The following is a 25,365-nucleotide window of genomic DNA, read 5'->3' as shown; positions in this document are numbered from 1 at the left end:
CAGTGATTTGAATTTGTCTTTTATGCATTTGCCAACTACGTTCGGTCATCACTTTCGCCGATTTCGTAAAGCTGGACTTGCGCCAAAAAGTGTCACGAGCATTGCTGCATCTAAATATACGTTAGTAGGTACGTGATATGCATATATGCATGTATGCATATCACGCAAGTGAGTCTCTTCCGACTTGGTACGGTGAAAGAGGATTTTGTGTCGCGAATTTCGCTCGTTGTTTGTTATTCGTAGTTTGAGTAAAATCGTATGAAAGGAATAATATAATACTATTGTAATGCTATATGTTTGATAAAAAACATTGTACCATATTTTTTTACACTTAGGAAAGAAATAATCTTGCTGCAAGAGAGAAATAAAAATAATATTTCTATACTTTACTATTTTCTCAAGTCGTCGCACGTTAAGAGAAAATTAAGTGATATCGCGCGTAGATCATAACTCTTACATGTAATGAAATAGATGTTACATTTAACGAGCAGAGACTTGACAGAAGAGAAAAGAGGAATCTCCGACATTGTTGAATAGATTGGCCGGCTTGATGCAACATTATCTACATTTCATTGACCTTCGAACTTCCTTTTCAGATCTCTTCAGGAAGATCACACGTCGCGAGACATGAGAATTCCCGCCGGAAAATAATGGGAAAGATGTTCCATTGTCTACAGTTGTCTGTCTTTAAAGACTCTAGTCGTCTCGAGAGGAGTTAGTGCTCTAATTGGATTCATTTCTAAATGGTGTCGACAACAAGGACACGACCTTAATTGCGAAGTTTAATACGCCGTTCGAGAAACGGGTAAGAATTTTTAATAAAAATATATTTGATTTTATAGCTACATATTTTTATTAATCATTTTCTTTACCGAGCTTGGAATTTATTTTACAACGTAGATATATTGTTGAAAATAATTTATTTAAAAAAATAAAATTATTTTGTACATAATCGTATATTAAGATGTTTCAGGCAATTTTGATTTCCGCCGTGCAGACTTCCTTCGTACAAGTAACATCTCTATTGTCCAAATAAATATTGTAATGGCGGTCACAATATTAATCAGTATAATACAAATTGTATAATTTCCCGTATTATCTCGTATTAAACCTATAACAAAAATCAATTCTTTATATATATAAATTCTTTACATATATTCTTTATATAAATTTATTTAATTCTATTTAATTTTCTCTCTCTCCTTTTCTCTTTTTTTCGGCATATAATATTTTATATCAATTATATCAATTATATATGCATAAAAAAGGAGAATTTTATTCAATGAGGATATAATTGAGAATTTAATAATGAGATAATAAATCTTTTTAAGTAAAATTATACTACTGTAGTACCTAGCATAGGACCAGCGCAAATAAGGATCAGTCCGTTAGTCAACATCTGCATCCCCGAAGCGCCGGGTAACTTTTGGATGGGAACATAACTGGGTACCACTAAGGTCATATACACCGAGCGAATTCCTTTCGCCATTCCCAAACCGATCGCAACGATTAGTACCGAAGTGAAGCTATTTATAAAGATGAGTGCTGCATCGAAAATATAAGTAGAGATAAATTTGTTGCTATTATATGTATTGTATAATTTTTATTTTTTAATTTTATCATTTTTTCTTCAAATTAAAACTTGATAGAGAATAATAAATATACGTTACTTGTTCTGCTAATTATCAGAAGAAATAAGCTGAGCATATACATCTTTCTAGGTGGCTGACGTAGCCATTCTCCCAGGAACGGTGATACACCTCTGCCAAGGAGATCGACTATTGCGATGACGCTCATTACGTTGGCAATTTTTGCCGTTGTCATTCCCATATCGGCGAGAATGAACGGCGTCAACATGGAAAAGTTTATCTCCGCGAAGATCGCTATCGACATCCCTAACATAATGTTTACGTAAATAGGATCGCGCAGAAGATCAAAATCGTAAAGATTAACCACTCGATGCAAAATTCGGCAGATGGCGGATTCATCTCTATGACTGCAATGCAATTATTACATCACTTGTTATACTTTAAAATAAGATATTTTATTAAGTTTCTTGTGGTCATAAAGTTATAATTTTTATATATTGTAATTTTATATATTTATATTAATAGAATTTATATTAATAAAATGAAAAGAAATAAAATATTTTATTAAAGTTTGTAGCATTTCTTGAATTAAATATTTCTTAATAATATAAACACAATCTTGACTATTATTAAATTATTTTCTTCCTAATGCAAGATATTCTAAGGAATGCAATAGTAATTTTTATCTATATGATGTTAATCTCTATTAAATATAATATAGTGTAAATTATATAAAAATTTGTTTGAGGTTTTTTATTATTATCTTAAATACTTAAACATAATTTTATTGTCTTATATACATATATTTTTTGAAATCGGTTTGACAAATTTCAAATTTTTAATTTAAGAATGTTATAAACTTTACTAAAATAATGTTATGTTATTTAATATTTATATTATATTCTCAACACATACACACATGCACATATATTAATAAAAAATATATATTTTTGTACTTACTTGTCTTTGTCGTAATTTTCCTCGATCGAAGAGTTATCAGTTTCTCTTTCTAACAACGAATTCTTTTCCACAATGTTCTGGTTTACACCATTACTTTTACTTACTCCATTATCGATGAAAGTCAATTTTTTCGTTATCGGTGCAGGTTCATCAAAAATCTTTATGCTACTACCGAGGTTTATACTTTCCACACTTTTTGCTATAAAAAAAGTATATAAAATAATGCTAAAATACAAAATGCATTTTCTCGAATTGCGGATACAACATTATATATATCACGCTTAATTGATATTTTATCTGATTAATGCACTCTATATGTCAAACTTTTTTGTAATATCTAGTTACAGATCTGAATTTGTTATTTCACTTGTTATCTATCATGTTTCCAAGAAATCACAAAAATTTTAATGAATATGCTATATAATACCTAATACATATTTACCTGAATTCCACAATGAATATTTTAAGTATTTGCGGTTATCATCTAAATTCGTCATTGACGCTCCTTTCATTATCGATGTTTCGGTGTCATAATTTGAATCATACACTAAAAGAAATGTGATACGATAATATTTATCTATTTAATTCTGTATAATTTTTTAATGAATTAATAATTAAAAAGTTTAAATTATATATATATCAGATTACATACTTGTTCTGTCTATAGAAATTTGTCGAGGTAAAGGCGTATCAAATCCGTAAATGCTTCCAACTTCGACATCGTGATCGATACTTGATATAGTCGTTTTCCTTTTTCTCTGATAATTGTTTAATGTCAGTCTCGAAGAATGTACATTAGTTTCATCTTCCGCGTTATGGGTCGATGTATCTGTAAATAATCACAAATTATTATACACAAAAGAGAATTTCGAGTATCGGAATATTTTAAATTAACAAGTGAATACCTCCTTCGTTATTGTTCAAAATTTTTTGGCTTTCGGCAATTGTCTCTAAGCATATGGGTACGCTTTTCAAATGCCATTTAATCGGTTGTAGTAACAATCCGCCTATTATCGAATGAAGACTGTAAGCGCCAAGTATCAAGACGGTTTCCTGTTTAATATTACATTTCTTAAACTACATATATACATATTTTCAATACGCGGTTTATAATAAACGTTTCCGTAATTATTCATCAATAATAATTATAATTGTAATTTGTACACCTCGATAAATCGCGGTTGGGAATTGGAGAAATAGATTTCATTAAATAGTTTGTTATAAGATTTTACATTACAGATCGAGAGATACACAAAATTTCTGCTTGTGTCTAGAAGATTGCGTTACTTTAACATTAACTATAGATAATATTAACATTAATTATAGATGATATAACTAGGGAGAAAATAAACAATCCATGCCGACCCACATCGATAAGCAATTGCCGTTGTATTTTATGATCGGTATATAATTCAACGCAAGAGGGATCGCGTCGGACGAGATGCCTTATCGAAGCGAACATAAATACACATATCTCTTCCTGCTCGGCAGTGTTAACTTTGTCAATTCCGATTCTCCTATCCCTCGACAGAATCAAGAAAATATTAAGAAAGGATATTTGGATCTGTTAAATATTCTTTTAGCAAGACATAATATTTGAAATACCTGTATACCGTAGAATGTCAGTAAGAAGGATGCTATTTGAGGCATAAGAATCGGACCTATCCCGATGATGGTTATCGCCAAGCCCATAGCTCGATTTCGCCTTGTAGTGAAGTAAGAATTAACCGCCAGAGAAAATGCAGACATCGACATACCCAGACCAATAGCTATGCAAAAAGAGTACAGACAAGAGATAATTCATTCTAAGCACAGATACACACGCCCAAGAAACTTGAAAACTTTGATGTTTGACTTAAAATTCAAATTTAAAATTAATTTTAATAATAGTTTATATTTGAATGGTTTGCCACATAATGTAAAAATAATTTTTTTTACAATTATTGGCTTCAAAAGCGATTTATAGAAGCATTTTATATACATATAATATATGTATATAAAATATATGTATATATATTTTTTCTCTTTTCGTTTAATCTAACCTAATATAATTACGCGCACGAAGAGAAGTTATATATTATTCTTTGATAATAAAATCTTAACAATTGCAACGTATGCATAAAAATTCATACAATCAATGCATAACAAAATATATTAATTAATTATGCAATGTATAAAACTTCAATAGGTATTTAAATCTTTAACAGAAAATGCGAACAAAAAAATAGAATTTTCTACAAGAATCTTTTGATTCAAATACCTACGCTTTCATTATGCAGGATTCACACCGCGTTCGATATCCGACATCCGATATCCAATAAGAAAATTTAATTTCTAGAGACTCTGCTAGAGACTCTAGAAATCAAATTTTCTTATTGGATATCGGATGTCGTACGTCGGACATCGGACGCGGTGTGAATTCTGCATTAGATCGCGCATCTGCATACGCTCGCCACGCTGCACGGCTCGCGCGAGACTGATCATCAGTCTCGCAATCGCGATATCTCGCACGAGAATCAGTTTCGCGCGAGACGCGCGGTGTGACGGACGTGTGGGATGCGCTACTCTAATGGAAGGGGTAGAAAGAGAGAGATGTTTTCGTCGGGTCCGGTTCATTCTTGGCTGTGAAGTTGAGTTTTGCCATTAGTTGGCGACACCGCTGCGCAGTTTTGCGGTCGGTGGTGGGGATCAGTCTCACGAGAGACGTGCAGCGTGTGGGACGTGTGGGACGCTCGAGTCTAATAGAAAGGATAGAAAGAGAGAGATGTTTTCGCTGGGTCCGGTTCATTCTTGACTGTGAAGTTAGGTATCGCCGTCAGATGGCGACACGGACACCGCTGCTCGCTCTCTCAGCGTCTTGCGTCTTGCGGTCAGTCGAGTCTCACGCAGTTTCACGCGAGACGCAGCGTGGTGGATGTGTATAGACGCGGTTAGACACGCGAATCTAATGGAAGCGCAGATATTTTGATCAAAAGATTCTTATAGAAAATTCTATTTTTCTGTTCTCTGTTAAAGATTTAAATATTAAATTTTTATGCATTACATAATTAATCAATATATTTTTATGCATTTATTGCAATAATAATTTTTATGCATGCGTTGCAATTTTGAAGATTTTTATTATCAAAGAATAATATAACTTTGCTTTGCGCATGTAATTATATTCGATTATATTAGATTAAACGAAATGAGAAAATAAAGAAAATATATATATATATATATATATATATATATATATATATATATATAAAATACAGATATTATTAATAATGTGCTCATCGATAAACTTTGTTTTACTTACATGTTAATATTCCATAGCAAATAATGATGAGAGAAAAGGTTTTGGCGAACGCTGTCGACATTATTCCAATTGTGAATATTGTACTTCCAGTTATCGCTACTTTTTTGTATCCAAAAGTTTTCAAAAGAGCCCCATTAATCATGCCGAATATCATACCAAATGCCAAATTTACATTGATTATAACTAACGTATCTGTCGCATTCAGATTAAGTTCGGCAAATGAGTCTTTGAATATCAATCCGAATACTTGTATAATCGGAATGGTTGATATCTATGAAATTTTTATTTGATTTTATTTAATCTTTGTTTCGATTCTGGGGGAAGAGCTAATTTTGGCTTGTGATAAAGTTATAGTTATAGTTTTTTTGTCGTGTTATTATTTTTTTGTTATATTTATATTATATTCTCGATGTATTAAAAAATGTGCATTATAACTTACGCCATTTAATGCATTTGCCAAGACAATGACCCATCCCCATCCTCCATTCGGTGGCACTTTTGTAGACATTTTATTTATATTTAAATTATACGGAAAGTTTTGCAGCAAATTTAATATAATATTAATATTATATTTAATATAATATTAATCATCCAAAGAATAATGGGAAGAGAACATGTAGAGAACACTAAAAATTTACTTTATTAAATAAGTATTATATTTAATATTTTTCTTAGATATATTTTTTTAATATTTAATATTTATTAATATTATTTATTTAATATTTAATAATTATTAATTGTTCTACAGAGTTTTTATTTAAGACAATTGCTTACAACATATTAAGTAATACATTAAATTTACGTACTTTCTTGCAATGAATTAATTAATCATATTATGACAGTATTTTATATCATAATCGTGACTTGCGATTTTGCAGTCTTAGTTGCTTGTTGATCGATTTTATCTACATGTGTCATTCGAATATGATGTGAGGACGTGTCAGAATTGATCTTATTTTACTCACGATAAGTAAATAAACTTTTTACATACCACTCGCTAATATTATATAATATTATTCCCGCTGAAAGTTTACAGTCAAGTGTGTAATATCTACAATTTCAATATTTATAACACACAGAAAAGATTGCAGTACGTTACAAAATGTTATACAATTTAAGTAACTGTGTTAAGATTTAGTATTTTTCTTCCTTTATAAATTGAAGCGCAGATTTAATTGGTTCAACACTGATACACAGAATAATGTAATACGCGGAGCTACGTAAATATCACAATATATATTTCTCTAGTCCGATCACATGGTGTGTCTTGCGTTATGATAAAAGCTGCACTGCCGTTGACGCACATTTTCGCGAATGAAAAAAAAGGTTCCAAAGAGTAATCTAATCGCAATCTATGAGCGTTCAATACATTATCAAAGTACAGAGAATATCTTTCATCAGATAGATCATTTGGAAATGTCAATGTCATACATAAGATCTATTATCACATAAGATCTATTATCACATAAGTGCAACTCAAATATGATTGATAGAAGTGTAATGTATATTTATTATTTATTTGATCATTGCTTTATGAATTAGTAATTGTAAAATATTCTAGCAAAACTTCTACAAGAAAGACGTCTTAACATAGAATAAAACAATTTTATATACTTTTTATTATTACGTAATATAATTAAATTATGATTAAAGATTATACAATATATTTTATTAGTGTATATTTAAATATAAAAATACATATTGATAAAAAATTTGTTAACTTTAAATGTACGCAGCAATAATAATTAAGTTTTCAGATTGCTCTATCAGTTTTGTAAGAAGAGTAAAAAAGAAGATAAAGAAGTTGAAGATTAGAGTAGAAGAATTGTGGATGATATGCGATTGAATGTGATGAGTTATTTATGTATTTGAAAATGCGCAAGTATATATACGTATGGATACATATTTATATTGTAATGCTCATAATTGCATAAGCGAACCTTTGTTATGTGTGTCGAGTTGTTATTCATTGATAAGAGTAATCAATGCACACGTAAAGATTTATACATAATTATTTCATCTTATATTAAAGAATCGTACGAATTATTATTTAAAACGGAACTATCTTTGGTCATCGAATACATTAAACATTTTGCTTATATGCGACATATTGTATGTGTTATAATAAAAGTGATCGATATTTTTATAAAATCATTGATGATTGTACGCGAAAGGAAACGATTGCATTTCTGAACCATTTATCAATAAAATTTGTAATTCCGTACAAGTGCCAGAAATTTTGTAAAATCATAAAATTAAATACCTTTTAACATATACATTATTAAATTATATCACATACAATATTTTATACGTAGTATACGAACACGTACTTATAAATTTTTTATATTATTTTTATACAAAACTTTCAGTCATAAGTCGAAAATGCTAAGCCATTATCAAATTAATTTTAATTAAACATTTTGATGAGAATTTTCTTGTTCTTCTGGACTTTGTTGATTCAATCTTAAAATATTCTTACCAGGAGTCCAAAGTCCACTTATGGACCACAAGAAGACACAGGATAAGCTGAGAAGAGATGTAAAATATAGCGCACCAACGTAACTGTTCGTTAAATCATGCACTAAACCTAAAAGTATTTAATTACAATTAAAATAGAACACTAATTTGACATTGTTTTGTTTTATATACTACTAAAATTTAAATTAAACACTCGAAAAAATTGAACATTTAGAATCTTTCTTTACCGATAATTGGTCCCACGCTAATAGAGAGGATGCCATTACAGACCATCTGAATTCCGGATGCAGACGGCAGTCTCTCCAATGGTACGTAATCGGGAATAATTAGAGCTTGAAAGACAGCTTTGGTTCCCTTTGCCAATCCGACAATCAGGGATACTCCAATCACGATGACGTAAGAATTACCCCACGTCGATAGAACTGTCAAGAAACTAACATGAGCATTGATTTTACAAAAAATGTACATAAAACACTGAGAATGAGAATATTGATGCGCGTATTGATTCAAATAGACATATAATAATTTGAATATTAAGATTATAATATATAGACGTATCATATACATATATCAGTATATATGTCATAATTATGCTGTAATATTAAAAAATGTAGTAGTATATAAAGAATGTTAGATTTTCACCGAAAGCCGTCGTTTGATAATTTATAAATATATTATATAATTAATGATTCGCGCGGATCGTATCAATTATTATGTTTAGCCAGCTATCAACCCACCCCAAGAATCGTGAAGAGATTCCTCGTGTTCGTATACTTTATGTGGCGGTACGTACTAGTCCTTCCTAGGATCGATCCCAGCAGGGATATCACGTAAAGGCTCCTGCACGTCCAGCCGGCTTTTTGCGCCATCAGTGGCACACAGAGTCGTCCTGCGATATCCGCGGCAGCCTGGATCGACATCACCGTAGCTATCGATGTTCTGTCGAGGCTCGCCAATTCGGCCAGGACGAAAGGTATCATCGCGTTGAAATTCGTTTCCGCCACCAACGAGACACTCATACCTATTTTTCAAATGTATACGTGCGTGTAATACATGTATCTCAAAATTCTAATAATTTTGCTCTATAAAACTCTTGTGAGTTCTAAGCGATCTACCTAATACTATGGCTATATAACAATTGTCATGAAGAAGATCGAGATCCAAATTCGTGGCGATTCTTTTGAGAAACGAAGTTTTTCTATTTTCATTTCCTTTCGTTTTACTGTTCTCCAGATGATGATTCGATTGTCTCTCCTTTCCGGCATCCTCCTCATCTAATAATCGACATTGTAAGTTCGCCTCGTTCTCAGTACATGAAGCCTCTGTTTTTCTCGAACTCTTTTCTTCCTTCAATATATCAGTAGTTTTATCTACCAGAATAATTTGCTAAAAATGGGAGAAGCCTTCCAAATATGCTCTATTTTTTATATTGTTGATGTGATATACAATTTGATGACTGAAATATATAAAAAAATAGAGAATGGAGAGAATCTCAATATAAGATTATGCTTTTTCTCGCATACCTTCAACCCACCTCTTTCTGCTTTCTAAACGCTCTTAATAATGATGCACCGATGAAAGAGTGTGCGGCAATTCCAGCAAGGATCAAGAGAGTGCCGGTCGTGGCATAATTCTCGAGAAGTACATCTATCAAGAGAGGCATCAAGATTGGACCCAAACCGGTCATTGTAATCGAAAAACCCATAGCTACATTGCGCTTCTTGCGGAAATACGTGTTCAGAGCTAAGGTTGTCGCTGGAAAAATGATTCCTTGTCCGATACCTGTCAAAAAATATATAGCGCTTAATAATTAATATTATTACTCGATTGACAGTATAATAATGTAGCCAATTATATGAGAATCTCGATTAAATTCGATTATAAGTTTTGGCGATATTGTAATTTCGCGAATGTAATTATATAATTATTCCCTGGAGCTCAGATGACGATTGTGTTGTCGTTCTTATTTGAGTACCTCTGAACACTCGAGAAAGAAAGAGAGAGAAAGAGAGCAGAAATTTCCGTGGCATTTAGTACAAATGATTAAGCACATTATCTGATTCTAGTAATTATTTTGTAACACAAAGTTACTTACCGATAATAACGCAATAAGTGATAATAAGAGTCGGAAGAGATACCGCGGAAGCGGTAGCACAGATTCCAAGGACGACCGTCAGGCTGCCGAAATATGCGACCTGACGAAAGGCGAATCTCTTCATCATTGGACCGCTTATCAGGCCTAGACTGCATGTTATTGTTCCATTAAGATGAAGAATCAAGCTTGTTTGCGTCGCAGCGATACCGAGAGTCATGAAACGCTCCGCGAAGATAAGGCCGAAACATTGCTGCATTGGCAGCACGGCTAACTGATAAAATTGCAATCAGTTTTGCAAAAATTATTGTCAAAACTTTATAATATTCAATATAATGGCACAAGATATTACCATAAGTACCGCAAATATCGATAGATTGTTATTGTCTTAAAATCTAATTTTGAAATAAATTTAAAAAAAATATATTATAATCTTTTTAAATATATATTTTTTTAAATAAATTTTTTACATGCAATTTTTTATTAGAATAAGAAAGAGAAAGAAAGTTTAAATTGACGAGATAATTTTTAATCAAAATAAAAATCGCAGGAAGGCTAGAACGTTTTATGTCAATAAGGAATTAGTCGCTTTGAATTATAGCAATCATAAAAGAAAAACTGGCTTACATTGATAACAGTCACGCCGACAACGATCACCCATGCCCAGCCTCGATCTGTTTTGTCACGTGCCATCCTATCAATCGTATCGATCACTCTCTTCTACAAGTGCTTCATGAGAGTTATGCGATTTCTAGAAATTTTCTGTTGTACTCCGCGCTCGTACTTTTGGTAAACTGTAGACTTAATCACCCTCTAATACGACGTACGATTTTAAATTCAGATTGGCCAAGTGTCTGATAAGATTACGATGTCTCTCTGCAGGCTATGAGATAAGATTTGTTTCACTTGAATTTAACTTCCAATTATGTTATGCATTTATATTTACGGTGAGCTCATTAAAGTATTCATATTTAATTGTTTATTACATAATTGATATTTTTTTAAGACAGATGTTATCGAGTTTTGTGATCAAAAAAACTTTGTACATATTTGATATTAAAAGATTGATGAATTATTACAATAAAATATATTTGTAAATTAAATAAAATATTAGTTAAGTAATATATAATCTATAAAAAAGAAAGATATATATATATATATATATATATATATATATATATAGTATATGTGCGTGTAATATAAAATACTAATTCGACGTAGTGTATACGATTAATAAAGTGGTATTAAAGTAGCAATGAAAACGAGCAATTCGTCTTCATTTGACTCAATTGACTCTAGAAAATGCGAATGTACTTATAATGATGAAAGATAGCAACTTTCATAAATTGTCAAAGTTGTAAATATTTGTTTCTAATTTTAAATCGAAATAATTCTATAATAATTATATATATATATATATTTTTTTACATATAACTTTTAACAATTTCTTAAAATTTTTAATATGTTGTTAATAATATTGATTTTTTTGTATATATTACATTTATTATGTTTTTATTTCTTTTATTTAAATAATAATTATAATAATGTATTCAAAATAATCGGGTAAAAATACATATATCCTTCATATTTAATATTGTTAATTTGATAACTTATTACTTAAATGACGCAGTAATAATTACGCGTAATAATATGTTTCATTTCTTTGTCTTCCTCAAAGCATTTTAACTTTTTTTTATCTGTACTAATGACTCAGGTGTTTTTGTTCTCTTTCGCAAACTGCTTTGCTTGGCGATCAAGTAAACATATTTAGTGAAGATATTTCGGCCAAGAGATGTTCGTCGAGTTTGCATTGATAAATTTTGACATTATCAAAAAAATTATATAATTAAATAATTATAATTTAATTAAATAAAATTAAAATTTTTTAAAATCACGTATACAGATATCGATTTCGGACGCGAGCAAGATTCTCACACGCGTTTATTTTTTAATCCATTTAAATGCCGAACACATGTTTAAAATGCACATTCTTAAGGCGATATGGTTGTTCTGCACACGTGAAAGCTGGGAATATGTGTTCTGACACGAGCAACGGACGCTCCGAGACTGGCTCGAGGAAGAGCGTGAGCGATAAAAACCGGCTCTGCAACTCAATCCGAACGTTGATCGTTCGTAACAAGCGGTAACAGCGTCTTTGTTCAAGAGTGCGAATGCAGGCGCACGGTGTTGCACTCATTGTCAGTGTATTTATATATCAATCAATTCTTTGCACACATTGTGGACGCAAATTAATCAACCTTATTATCTAGCGTATAAGTACAATGACACGAGTGAGGTACGTGGTGTTACATTATCAGGATTTTATCGCGCTTTAATAAATTCGCAATTTTATATAAAAATTAAATTTTAATAAAAACAAATAAGCAGATGTATACAAATAAATGTTGATATTGTATATATTGTATGTGGAGTTATTATGCACGCAAATCATCTTTTTTATTTGAGATTTCTTTTATCAATTTAAAGTCTCGTAAAAGAAACAGCACAAACAGACATTTTACTTGTGAAACAATAAACAGTTTGACAAGGAAAACTTCCTAGTTTTGCTTTTGGGTAAAAATAATACGAGAAACGGGTTCGTTGCACCTACAAAAATACAACGTAGCGTTGACTGTAGATAAGATGATATCATGAGTGTGAGATTACAAATTATGAAGTCGTCACAGAGGTATTTTTTATTTGATTATTTTAATGCATGAGAATTATTTCTTTTTAAAAGTAAATAATAGCGTAAATATAAAAATTTTATTCAATTAAAGGAATACATAATTAATTTTTTAATTTAAAGATTAATTTATTTAATTAATATTCTTATTCTTTTAATTGCGTTAAAATACTTATTAAAAATACACAAGATTATCCTGCACGCAATTACTATTAAATCTAAATTACTACTCAATTATATGCATTTGTAATTGTTTAGCTATATTAAGTCGTCGTTGGCGAAAGACGATGTATAAAAATTCAACGCTCCACATAATAAATGTAACAAGTATCATGGCAGTCATTATGTGGATGCAGACCTTGTAACTGTCACTAACATCTCTGACGTATCCTTTTTCAAGAAAAAATAGATAATAAAGTTAGAGCTTAATGTCATTTAAATAGGCACAAAAAATAAATAAATAATGTTACACTTTATATAATATCAACGTACCGATTAAAGGACTTATAATGACCACGCACAAGCCTTTAAGCACCATAAATATTCCAAATGCACTCGGTAGCTTCTTCAAAGTACAACATTCTGATATGCAGAGATTCAAATTCACCAATGTAGCGCCGCGCAAGAAACCCGCTATCACAAACATGGTGATCAATGGTATCCTTGCCGTTTGTTCTGCCAATACTGTGTTTAATAAACAAATTTTATATTTTCTTGTGTTTATTTTTCACAACTCTAACGGAAGAATTACCGGATCGTGCGCTTCCAACGAAGAGGCAGGAGACCCAAAAGATCATGCGCTTCTTCCAGCCGAACTTGTCGAAAATCGTCGGCAACAGCAGCCTGGCGAGGATGTCAACGAATGCAGTCAGGGATAGGCAAAAGGCGACCTCCGCTTTCGTCATTCCTGTCGATCGTCAAGTTCCTACGAGCAATCTATGTAATTCCCGAGCAGTGCCGTAGAGAGGATGTTTATTTTTTCGATCATCGAACTCCCTACAATATTGTTTCTATATGGCATTGACATAGATTTGTGCAAATAACTTGTAATTTCGATATCTTTATGTGTTTGTAACACATAAAGATTTTATTCATCAACGAAAAATAATAGACATCCTTTGCTACGGTACACTGATTACGATTTGCAATTAAACTCACCGATATCCAAGAGGAAGAAAGGCATCATTAATTTAAAATTTGATTCGGCTACGTAAAAGAGACTGCAACCTAGACTGACGTTTAAGTATGTGGGATTCTTGAGAAGATCCAAGTCAAAGGTTGCTTTTATTTTCTTCATGAATGATTCATTTTTAGTTGAGAGTTTCGAGTCATTTTCCGCCTTTCGATCCTCGATCCAAATTGATCCGTTTGACATCCTTCGTGAACTACTAGGATTCGTTTTCATTAATAAAACCTCGCTTTCTCGTTCTTTATCAGTCTTTTTCTGAAGAAGAATTTTATATGCACATATTATTATACATATTACTATTTATATGACATTAGTAATATTGTTCATATATTACATAAATAAATTTTTAAATTATTTTCTTTGTGAGTAATTTAACATAAAAATTTGCGATATAAATTACAAGTTATTTTGACAATAAATGTGTTTGTCGCTTAAATATCATTTATTATTTTTTAGATAGGAATAATTACTTCAACTGGTTGTGGCAGTGATAACGATTCTTCTTCAAATGGACGTAATAAACATGATCCCACTACAGCATGCAACGCCCATCCTCCCATGATAAGTATTGTGCCACGAAATCCATACAATTCCAGCAGCATGTGTATTAGCTGTACAATGTATCATTGTGATTATGAGAGAGATTTATTTTTTCCTTCAAATATATTTCTTACCAGCGGTACGAGCATCATTCCCAACGCAGTTCCTGCCATGGAAAACCCAACGGCCTGACCACGCTTTTTGTCGAAATACGTGTTCAGCGCGACGAAGGAACAAGCTATCGCAAGGCCAGTACCCAGGCCTAAAATTAATAATAATTAAAAAAATATATGTCGAAATATTTTTGAAATATGTAATTATTAATTAGAAAAACTGTATGCAAAACTATATAATTTATAATAATTATTTTATACCTCCTAAGATGCTGTAGGTGCAAATAATATAGAGTATGCTATTAGCCCTTGATGTAAGTATTAAACCACTGCAGCTGAGTAAAGATCCAAAGAATGCGACTTGTCGGTAAGAATATTTTTTTAATAATGGCCCAACTAGAAAACCTACAAATTTATTAACAAATACTTCAATAAATAAATATAGTCTCTCTTTTGTAAATTTCTAAAATTTTTGATTTGATATTGCGAAAAAGTCGCATTTACCTGAGAAATTGACTATAGCATCTAAAACGCTCATTATAACAGACGTTCCTGTGGAGTCTACATCGAATTCCTCCAGTAAATCTTTGAAAAGTAGCCCGAAAGATGGATCCAAAGAGCGCAAAGAAAGCTGCAGTTTATGCATTTCATATGTATTATCAATAATATATAATATAAGATGAAAAAATTTTCAAATTGGATTAATATCAATAAATGTATATAATAATACATTAATCTGCATAATCATGCAATAATGTGACGAAATAAAAATAGAAAAGATAATAATAATTTTTATATAAATAAAAAAAATTTTCTAATAATATATAATAATTACGATTTTATTTTATGAGAAAATATTTCAACTTTTTATTATTGTATTGTATAATATTATCTTTATCTCTAATAATAAATTTTTTTAGTCTTTATATTAATTTTTTTCTATTATATTTTTATTAAAATGTAAATAAATGACTTTGGCACTAGAATGTGATAATAACTCTGCTAGAATTTACCGTAATTAGACTGCTTCCAAGGCAAACGAACCAGCCCCAGCCTCCATCCGGAGATTTCTTAGCATCTTTTTTTGTACTATCTGTCATTTTCCAAGCGAATTGTTTTTAATGTGGTTTTATATAAATTAACACTGATGTTGAAGGGCACTGCATCCATATACTGAGAGAGCTACGTTGGTCTGTCAATGATTTCCTTCAAGTTGCTCGAGCGTTTTTTTGATTGGTTTTAAATAGTACTCGCTGACGACCAATCAAATACGTTTGCAACACTATTATACTTCTTTTGTTTCTGACTGACTAATATCGTTGGTCACGATGTCAGCAATTTAATTCTTCACTTGGTTCCACTCTTGCTTATATAAAAGAGCACACTGGACAACTAAATATATTATGGAAAATTTTATACAAATCCATAATAAAATATTAAATACCTATGGAAAATTTTGAGTGGATGGACATAGCATGTACGATCGATGTCTTGAAGCAACAATAATCTTATGCATAATACATATGTATTACGCAAAGAAAAAGATTACATTACATTTATTTACATAACATGCAAGACACAATCGATTGCAATTGAATTCGGCGAACATAGTGAACGCAAAAAATATCTATTGCATATCATATGCACGTTTGGAATGTCGACGGAAAATTACGTGAACTTTTTTTTCTGTGATTTTCTAAATATCTTATCTTTAATCATATCTAGAGTATGCACAATGTGATATATATGTATATATACTCTATATCTCTTTCAATATTATCTATATTAAAAAGATAACACATACCCATATAAGAACATCTACGATTATAATGTATTTACAGAGCATTGATAAATTTAGTCGAATAAATAACGTTATATGTATATATATAATTATTCGCAAATCATAATTATTTTAGTTCTAATTTTTACAAATAATTATCTACATATTATGTTATGTAAGAAATATTTGCTTTCGTCATAATTTTTTATTCAATCCTTCTATAAGAATTATACTGTATTATTATATATGTACGTACAATACGTATGAGAGATAAAATATATCTTTGGCCACGTAATATCGATTGTTTCACACAATTATGTCATTTTGCCTCACTTCTGATGTATTTTGCTTTACGTATACTTTTTGTAACGATTAATTTCACCACCATTGTAAAATTATAAGTATATTTAATATAAGTTAGAACTTACATTTTTATATTGTAAAACTTTTATTTTATTATCGATTGTTTCACAATTACGTCATCTCTTGTGCCACTTATATATTTCTCACTGTTCACTTTTTCTTGGTTAATAATGCAAAGATCTTTGTGGTTTGCCAACATAAATGTGACTGAACACGACTTGATATAGTTGGCAAGTCGTCAATTGTTAATGCGCGTATCTACTGGTCACACACAAGTCACTTATTGCAACACTGGCCGACCTTCGTCGGATAACCGTTTTATCGGTATCCATATTATATATATGTACATTATAATATAGATAACACTCACGAGATAAATATAAATTAGGCTTATATACAAAAATTATTTTTATCAATATACTCATTAATAATTATAATAAAGTTTACATAATGTATGTAGGTATAATGTATAATACATATAATGATGTAATGTAAAGATAATTTATATATTACATATTATTATATATATTATATTATATTGAATTATATATGTGCAATATATACTTATTTAATAATAGAATTTTGATTATAATAAATTGCAAGAATTCTTTAATATTATTGATATACCAATAATATTAAAGAATTGAAGTGTGCGTAAATCTACATCTACACTGTAATTTTTATAATTTATGTAAAGTAGATATAATTACATTGATATTATAATATTTATTTATATAATATAAACAACGCCTTAACTTATGTAACTACGAAAGATAGATGTATATATGGTAAACATTGTCCAGGTTTAGTTCTTCTTTCTACAAGAAGAATATAATTTTTCTCTATAATTCATTGTTATAATGATATTTCTATAAACGTAAAAATTAATCTTAATTATATATTAAACTTAATTAACTGAAATTAAATTTTTAAAAGACATGTACAGTCAATTACTTGAAAATATCGACATTCATTGTTATTTTTCTTTTAATTGTTGCCAATTATTTAAAGTATTACTGCACAGTAAAATGCAAAATTTTACTGGATAATTGCATTAGCAATAGTATCAATTTTTATTAATCAATCAATGATGAATAGAACAGTGCATCACAATAGGTTTAACATAAAGTCTGAATCTTTTTTCCATCTACATATAATTATCTTTAGCAATAAGTGTTTAAATTCTGTATAATAAAAAAATTTTTTTAAATATTATTACATTGAATTATTGGCTATTAATCAAAACCATCATGTAAATAAAATACTACATTTTATAAAAAAATCATTTGCACAAGCTTATGTACGTTATTTGTATTCTTTTTCTCAAGATTTTTCTCGAGAGAACAGGTTTGCCTTTGTTTTTTGTATTTCTATTGACATCTGTGATAAAAAGATTAAGCAATTCTCGAGATAAACGCGATTTTCTGCTCTTGTCGACAATGCATTAAGCTATCATCTTCTGTTGTAAACTTGCAGCTTCTGGCGCCAACGTCTTTAAGCTTGACGCCGCGTTGACTATCACAATTAGTGGAATAGTTTTGAGGTAAAATCAAAAGTTTTATTTACAGTTTTTGTATCAATAGTGGATATAGAAGCAAAATACTTATTCTTCGTAACCATACGATCATCATGGAATTCGCAAGAATAGGTGAGTATATTTTATTTTAATCTTCAATATGTAATAAATAAACTATCACGCAAATTTTCAGTTTCTTAAATAATGTATAAAAATATCACGGTTCATATAGGTTTCTTATAATACGAGTTTATGAGTTTAAAAGTGCGTAAAACGACGATAATCGGCGTCGCACATTCTTGTGGTTTCTGCCTTTCATATCGTTGAAGATGTCAGTATAGAAAAAAGTCGTCTCAGTTTACGATATTTTTACTATTATTAGCGGTTTACGATAGTCTTCATTTTTTTACATAATACGACAAAACTTTAATTAAAAAATAATATTTTATGTTTGACATATCTAAAATATATTATCGCAAGAGATTTATTCAGAATTGAACTAATAATCGTGACATGTATTAAATTTCTCTACTGATATTAAATGGTGTATATACGCGTTGTAGCGTTTTGCAATATTTATTAATATACATTTTAAAAAGTTGTGGAAACAAAATAAGAGAGAATAAGGAGATACTATGAAGTTTTTATCTGCTGACAATAAAAAATAAAGATAATAAAAAAATGAGAAGCATTATTAAGAAGCTTATTACCTAAATGACTCGCTGATAAAGAGAAGTAATAAATGCTTTTTAAATGCTTAATTTGCTCTTTCTTCTTTTACATTCTTTATATATTGGGTCGTGCAAAATTTGTAGGAATAATTTTATAAAAGAAATTTCATAAAAAAGCAATGTTCTTATATTTAGGTGCATCATTAACGTTTGCACCGTTTTTTCTCGATGAATTTTTATTTTTTGTGCAATATAAAAATTTTTTAACGCTTAAAATTGTTCTCCTAAAACTATATAACTGAAGAAAAAATTTAAATAAAAACTTAAATTATCAAAATTATATTTTTCTCTCTTATTAAAAATTAAGAGGGAGAGAGATAGTCTCATTCATTAAAGATTTATTAATTCTTAATTTAGATATAGAGATTCTTTAATATAGAAAATAATTAATATAGAGAATTAAATATTTATTAATTTATTAATTTTTGATAAGTTTAAATTTATTTTAAACTTTTAGTTAGTGACCAGAAACAGGAAAAAGTAATACGTCAGTTTTACTATATTTCTATTACAATAAAATTCTTGTACATTATCTTATTTTTGTAGTGATGCTATGCATTTGAAAAATGAAAGAATTTAATAAAATTTACTATAAAAATTTTTAAAAATTATTTAATGCTTGAAGATTCTGTGTTTATTATCTTTATAAACTTGTATTTCGTTTATTCATACACTAATTAACATATTTAAAACAATACCCTAATATCAGGTCATTTTAATTTATTGACTATATCAATTAAATATATCAAAAAGAACGTTTTTCATAATTTCCCACATACAATAGCTCATATTATATTTAATTGACGCATTTTACACAGCAGAGAATACTTTTGTTTGCATTCTCAGTTTCTCTCTTGTGCAATTTTTTCGTGATTACAGGTAGTAATATTTCACTCTGGCCTAAGAATGGGTATTTAATATGATGGCATCTTGCGTAGATAAGGGGGTCTTCGAAATCGTTTCTGGCATATTTCAGTTAGTCGGATACTGCCTTCGATTATCGTGGAAGTGTATATCGAAATCGTTGACATTTGCCATATATATATCTATCGTGTGACAAATTCTGTTAGGTAAATACTTAAATCTTATCTTTAACCGAGGTATAATAAAAATAGAAGTATTGTTTGATTTGATTAGTTTGACATTGCGCAAAAAAGAAAGATTTAATATCTTATTGCATATAGAGAATGCTAACAAAGAAGGATATAAATAATTTTATATTAAAATGTCTTTCTGAAAAGAGATTGTTTTGCAATTACATATTAAAGTCTAATTATTTAAAACATTATGCAATTATGGATTGAAAACTGCTTGAATTAATCGAATTTGAAGTGATTCTTATACTAATTTGGTCCAACTGTTCGATACATGATGATTTATTTAAATTATCATCTGTTTATATATCTTATTGTATGTCGGAAATTACGATAAATGCTTATTTATATTTGTTTTGTATTGCTTTTATTTATACTATTAAAAAAAACCAAACTTTATATACTAAAAATTATTCGCTCTTCAACAAGGCACTTATTCTGCAACAGAAAAATAGAAGACTAATTACTATTATATAAGTCTGAACAAATTCAAAACTATGACCGTATAAGATATCAATCTCATTATCTTACATTTAAATTTTCTTGTGATTTTAATAATAATAATTAAAATATAATATATTTATGTAAAAATATAATTTTGTTTTTATATTTACTTCTTATTAAATATCTTCTACATCTTTTCTATATCCTTGCCTAAGAAGAAAAGAAAAAACATAATACTTTTAAATATACTTGAATGAATTAGGAAATTAATTACTACTACATTAGGCAATTAATTACTAGGTACCTGCATTAAATTTATTATTTTAAGATTGAAAGAAAACATAGTATGACAGTTACAAAAACGAATAGCACGCCGACAAGTGCACATACAATCAATAACGCAAGCGAAAATAAAAAAAAGAAGAGCACAATTATAAAACTAGAAGAACTGATAAAAGAAGATGAAATTACTTTGGAAGATCTGGCACCAGACGGCGGCTGGGGATGGATGATTGCTTTGGCGATGATATTAACTTTCGTTAGTATAAAAGTGATATAATGCTTATTGTTAGCATAATTTTTGAAATAGGCAAATTATTGCTCATCTGCAAATAAAAAATGGCCTTTAGATACTTTTTCAAAGTCTTTTCTAACGCAAAGATAAAATATATATATAAAATCGTTTATCTTTGCGTTAGAAAAGACTTTGAAAAAGTATTTTATTTGCAGATGAGCAATAATTTGCCTATTTCAAAAATTATGCTATATATATATATATACGTAATTTATAATTATCACTATATTTTAGATCACCACAATTGGCCCATCACCGTCATTTGGCATATTCTTTGGCGATTTCATTCAAGCTTCTGGACAGGCGGGTTTGGCATCAAGTCTCTCCAATTCCCTCTTCATGATCACCTTCTCTATTGCAAGTAAGAGCCTGATGTTTATAATAATTAAACTTGAAAAGGATATACAAATTATTTATAGTTATCGATTAAAACACTGATATATATAAATTTAATAAACACATTTTGTATAAAAAGTACACTTGCAATAGAAATTTGTGTTCAATATTATTTTTCTTAACTTCTTCCTTGGAAGAATACATTTGCATTTGCATCTGTGTATTAATATCTATGATAAGGATATTCTCGAAGAGCTATGATAAGGAGCGATTCTCGGAAATGATACGACTTATTATTTTTTTACAACGATACCAGTGCATTAAGCTATGCTGGCTTCTGCTATAAATTTATAGACATTTGAGTGTAATTGCATTACATCATATTCTACTTTGACACAGCTATTTTATCATGCCGGATCATGCTTTTGCTTTATAAATAAATTATAAATAAATTATTAGATAAGATTACTTTGAGTAAAGAACTGCTCTCTTACTATTAATGGAAATTTCCTTTGTTAATAGTTGTAAAAAATAATTGTAAATAAGTTTAAAGATAATACTATTGTTATAAATTAATCGAGATTTGTGAGTGACAAATTAAGTGGATGAATTTAAACTAATTTTTATATGTATCTTTGTTATTAATAATTAATATATATAAAATATTATATATATTATTTATAATATGTATTATAAATATTATACATATTATTTAAAATTTTAAAAAGTTTCTAGTATTTTGTATTTAATTAAATTTAAAAAAAAATTGTTAAATTTGTAATATTTTTAAGAGATTACATTTTGTTCTCATAATACTATATTTTTATTGATAAAATAAAGTTTTTTTGTTACCTTTTCTACATGAATTCTACAGAGTGAAATGTTTCTTGCAGGCATGCTGACCAACACCTTGTTGAAAAGGTATTCTACAAGACCGGTCGGAATTGCAGGAGCGCTCGTCTTCGCAATATCAGACATCATGCTGGCGTTTGTTAGAAACATATATGAAATGGCTTTTCTTTTCTTTATACAAGGTTTCGGATTGGGTCTAATCATTACGGTCTGCAATACAGTTTTCAATGGGTATTTCGTGAAAAAGAGAACAAAGGTAAAACAATCTCACTACTCGTGCTTGAATTTATTTAAGAATTTTAAATCCCCAGAAAATTTTCTTCTCTAATTCTCTAATTCTTCAGGTAATGAGCGCGGCGCAAGTCATCATAGCGTTGGGCGGAATCGTTTATCCAACATTAGTCGAAAAGATGATGACACTATATGGTTTTCGCGGTAAGGCTCTAATGAAAAATTCTAGAAAATTGCAATTAGTGATTTTTTCATCGTTTGCATTAGGTACCGCAGCGATTATCGGCGCAATAAGTCTTAATGGTATCGTCGGCATGGCACTGATGCATCCCGTGGAATGGCACGTCAAGAAGCTCGATATTGTTCGCGCTGAAAAGGCGCGCGAGAAGGAACAAAAGTTTCAAGAACTGGCACTGTCGAATCAACGTCGTTCGACCATCGATGTTACTCATATATCCTCGAAGACTAAATGGAGCAGTCTTCAGAGTCTTAACGAAGAGAACAGCATACAAGTGCCCTTATTAATCGAAACATTTAAGGTAGCGTAAAATTTAATGGCCACTGACATTCCTTCGTCACTTAATTTGTAGCTTTTCGATAAACAATATTGCATCTTTCTCAATTCGAGCATACATTGACCATGTAAATCAGCCTTCTGCGCAGAGAGTAGCTTCAATCTCGGGAATCGAGAGTGAAATTCGCGAAAGGGCGAAATCAGTATCTATGCGGGAAAGTTTAGCGAGACGTATGTCGGCCCTATCTGCATCCAGCTTGGTCAATTTGGCGACTAGTGTCGGTGCATTGGGTGATATGCGTCAACAATATTTGGAAAAGAGAAACTCGGAGGATCAGACAAATAAGGAAATTCAGGAAAAGAAAGAGAATGAGAAAGAAAACATCGAGGAAAAACAAGAGGAGAGAAAGTAAGGATACCTTTTACAGTTATTCATTGGCATTATATTAAATTCAATAGTCTTAGGATTTTATAATTAGTATGACTAATAGATTTCATCTTTTCATATTATATAATTTGGTAATGTTAGAATGTATATACAAAAAAACTGATTTATTTTGTTTAAGGTACAAGAAATTTCTAAAGGAGCTTCTGGATATGTCGCTGGTAAAGGATTGCGGCTTCTTGAACTTGTGTTTTGGCGTCAGTTTGGTGTGCACCGCCGACTTTGCCTTCTCCTCTTTTCTTCCATTAATAATGACCGATGTGGGATACACTAAACGCGAAGGCGCGTTAACTATTACGATTAGTGGAATTGCTGAGCTGATATCAAAAGTTTTACTAGCAGTTTTCACATTGATAGTGAACGTAAAGGCAAAATATCTGTTCTTCGCAGCTATGATTGTCACGCAATTCGCAAGACTAGGTGAGTATCTTTTTGCGTGATTAACAAATATATAAGTTTTATATAATAAAAATAAATTAGTTTCCGTGAATATAATGAATATATTTTTACGCGCAAATTTTCAGTTTCTAAGATAAAAGAATTACATAAAAAATTACGATTTCTAGGTTTTTTATTGTACGAGCATACGTTTATGGGTGCGTTAATTATGACAGCGTTAATTGGTCTCGCGCGCTCGTGGCTGTTGGTTCCACAGCCTCTAGTCATCATCGAAGACCTCAGCATAGAAAAGTTTGCCTCGGCTTACGGTATCTTTGGAATTATTAGTGGTTTAGTTACTATAGTCTTCGGCGCTATCGTAGGTAAGAAGAAAAAAGGGTAATATCATTGTCAATATGCATATACCTATAATATTATGCATGTATTATTATATGTTGTCGTAGGACTTATTAAGGATTGGACTGATAGCTACGATATGTATCAAGTCTCTCTACTAGTGTTAAATGGTGCGTTTATTATACCTTGGGCTCTACAGTTTATCTTCGTGGATCTTAGAAAACAACGAAAGCAACGCACACAGGAAATCATTACGAAGCCTTTGTCCAGGAAAGAATAAAGGATATGTGTCAGGTGTTATTAAAAATTTTTGACGAGCAACTCAATCAACGGATGTGTGAGTGAGAATGAAAACCAATCACTAATTAAATTATATTGTCCTGCTTGTTTATTCTATAATATTGTTAGCTTTATTATTTAGCTTTATTACTCTTTATCTTTAATATATGTACATCAATATAGATTTTTCTATAAATAAGAGAAAAATTGATATTTTATAATATTTAATCTTTTTGTATATAAAAATTTTAAATATTTTTAAATATAAATTAGATCTAAATTTTTTGTGTTTAGAACACTAACTTGTATGTATAATATTTAAAATAATAATTATATAATTTCAAAATAAATATTACATTTGTGTAATATGTTTTATTTACAGAATATACACAAACCCGCACATAAATGTCGCAGATTTTTTATAAATTCTGTTTCTTTATTATAAAATAGACTTTTTTTTATAAAACATTAATTCATACGAGAAATATTCTAAAAACTCTTTCTTGTGAAAAGATTATATCAT

The 25,365-nt window shown here is 29.9% G+C and overlaps 3 protein-coding genes across 9 annotated transcripts; 1 reads left to right on the top strand and 2 right to left on the bottom strand.

The window, feature by feature from the left end:
* Positions 1-903: 903 nt before the first annotated feature.
* On the bottom strand, positions 904-7,307 carry LOC145941548 (uncharacterized). Of its 3 annotated transcripts, XM_083047684.1 has the most exons (12): positions 6,842-7,307; positions 6,657-6,755; positions 6,290-6,476; positions 5,851-6,121; positions 4,155-4,318; positions 3,455-3,602; positions 3,202-3,378; positions 2,992-3,096; positions 2,550-2,748; positions 1,671-1,996; positions 1,354-1,545; positions 904-1,111 (listed from the first exon to the last, which is right to left on the bottom strand). In XM_083047684.1, exons 3-12 carry the CDS (start codon positions 6,356-6,358, stop codon positions 960-962), a joined length of 1,803 nt encoding a protein of 600 aa, XP_082903810.1. In that variant the 5' UTR covers positions 6,359-6,476; positions 6,657-6,755; positions 6,842-7,307; the 3' UTR covers positions 904-959. The 3 variants fall into 3 exon arrangements, with proteins under 3 accessions (XP_082903810.1, XP_082903811.1, XP_082903812.1); XM_083047685.1 differs by lacking the exon at positions 6,657-6,755; XM_083047686.1 differs by having other exon boundaries at positions 5,851-5,901; positions 6,657-7,304.
* A 283-nt stretch (positions 7,308-7,590) lies between these two features.
* LOC145941520 (uncharacterized) lies at positions 7,591-17,393 on the bottom strand. The gene is made up of 16 exons (XM_083047630.1): positions 15,962-17,393; positions 15,453-15,579; positions 15,210-15,353; positions 14,970-15,097; positions 14,766-14,906; positions 14,265-14,550; positions 13,858-14,013; positions 13,599-13,790; positions 13,334-13,496; positions 13,040-13,052; positions 10,424-10,694; positions 9,863-10,110; positions 9,444-9,714; positions 9,122-9,349; positions 8,556-8,750; positions 7,591-8,437 (listed from the first exon to the last, which is right to left on the bottom strand). The coding sequence occupies exons 1-16, from the start codon at positions 16,046-16,048 to the stop codon at positions 8,262-8,264; spliced, it is 2,826 nt and encodes a 941-aa protein (XP_082903756.1). The 5' UTR covers positions 16,049-17,393; the 3' UTR covers positions 7,591-8,261.
* Positions 17,394-18,566: 1,173 nt separating this feature from the next.
* Positions 18,567-25,362, top strand: LOC145941582 (monocarboxylate transporter 9). Of its 5 annotated transcripts, XR_014426185.1 has the most exons (12): positions 18,569-18,739; positions 20,218-20,408; positions 21,205-21,414; positions 21,685-21,811; positions 22,680-22,894; positions 22,983-23,073; positions 23,137-23,408; positions 23,521-23,792; positions 23,950-24,248; positions 24,395-24,589; positions 24,671-24,900; positions 25,225-25,362. XR_014426185.1 is itself a non-coding variant. In XM_083047738.1 (11 exons), the coding sequence occupies exons 3-11, from the start codon at positions 21,223-21,225 to the stop codon at positions 24,841-24,843; spliced, it is 1,824 nt and encodes a 607-aa protein (XP_082903864.1). In that variant the 5' UTR covers positions 18,567-18,739; positions 20,218-20,408; positions 21,205-21,222; the 3' UTR covers positions 24,844-25,052. The 5 variants fall into 5 exon arrangements, 4 of the variants coding, with proteins under 4 accessions (XP_082903864.1, XP_082903860.1, XP_082903863.1 ...); XM_083047738.1 differs by lacking the exon at positions 25,225-25,362 and having other exon boundaries at positions 18,567-18,739; positions 23,533-23,792; positions 24,671-25,052; XM_083047734.1 differs by lacking the exon at positions 25,225-25,362 and having other exon boundaries at positions 24,671-25,050.
* The last annotated feature ends 3 nt before the right edge of the window (positions 25,363-25,365 follow it).

Source organism: Prenolepis imparis, unplaced genomic scaffold, assembly GCF_030444845.1.
Source record: "Prenolepis imparis isolate NDT839.2.m4 unplaced genomic scaffold, iyPreImpa1.0 SCAF_10, whole genome shotgun sequence".
Lineage (NCBI taxonomy): Eukaryota > Metazoa > Arthropoda > Insecta > Hymenoptera > Formicidae > Prenolepis > Prenolepis imparis.
This window is presented reverse-complemented; position numbering and strand designations above follow the sequence as displayed.

Excerpts from the sequence above, each read along its gene's own strand:
- LOC145941548 (XM_083047684.1), bottom strand. The coding sequence starts at position 6,358 with ATGTCTACAAAAGTGCCACCGAATGGAGGATGGGGATGGGTCATTGTC. Across the intron at positions 3,097-3,201 it reads AATTTCTATAGACAGAACAA|TGTATGATTCAAATTATGAC; the intron begins GTATGTAATCTG and ends CATTTCTTTTAG. Across the intron at positions 1,546-1,670 it reads TCTGATAATTAGCAGAACAA|CACTCATCTTTATAAATAGC; the intron begins GTAACGTATATT and ends TTTTCGATGCAG.
- LOC145941582 (XM_083047737.1), top strand. The coding sequence starts at position 21,223 with ATGACAGTTACAAAAACGAATAGCACGCCGACAAGTGCACATACAATC. Across the intron at positions 22,895-22,982 it reads TCGTGAAAAAGAGAACAAAG|GTAATGAGCGCGGCGCAAGT; the intron begins GTAAAACAATCT and ends CTAATTCTTCAG. Across the intron at positions 23,074-23,136 it reads GACACTATATGGTTTTCGCG|GTACCGCAGCGATTATCGGC; the intron begins GTAAGGCTCTAA and ends CGTTTGCATTAG.
- LOC145941520 (XM_083047630.1), bottom strand. The coding sequence starts at position 16,048 with ATGACAGATAGTACAAAAAAAGATGCTAAGAAATCTCCGGATGGAGGC. Across the intron at positions 13,497-13,598 it reads CATTATAAGTCCTTTAATCG|GATACGTCAGAGATGTTAGT; the intron begins GTACGTTGATAT and ends TTCTTGAAAAAG. Across the intron at positions 9,715-9,862 it reads CGTTTAGAAAGCAGAAAGAG|CAAATTATTCTGGTAGATAA; the intron begins GTGGGTTGAAGG and ends TCCCATTTTTAG.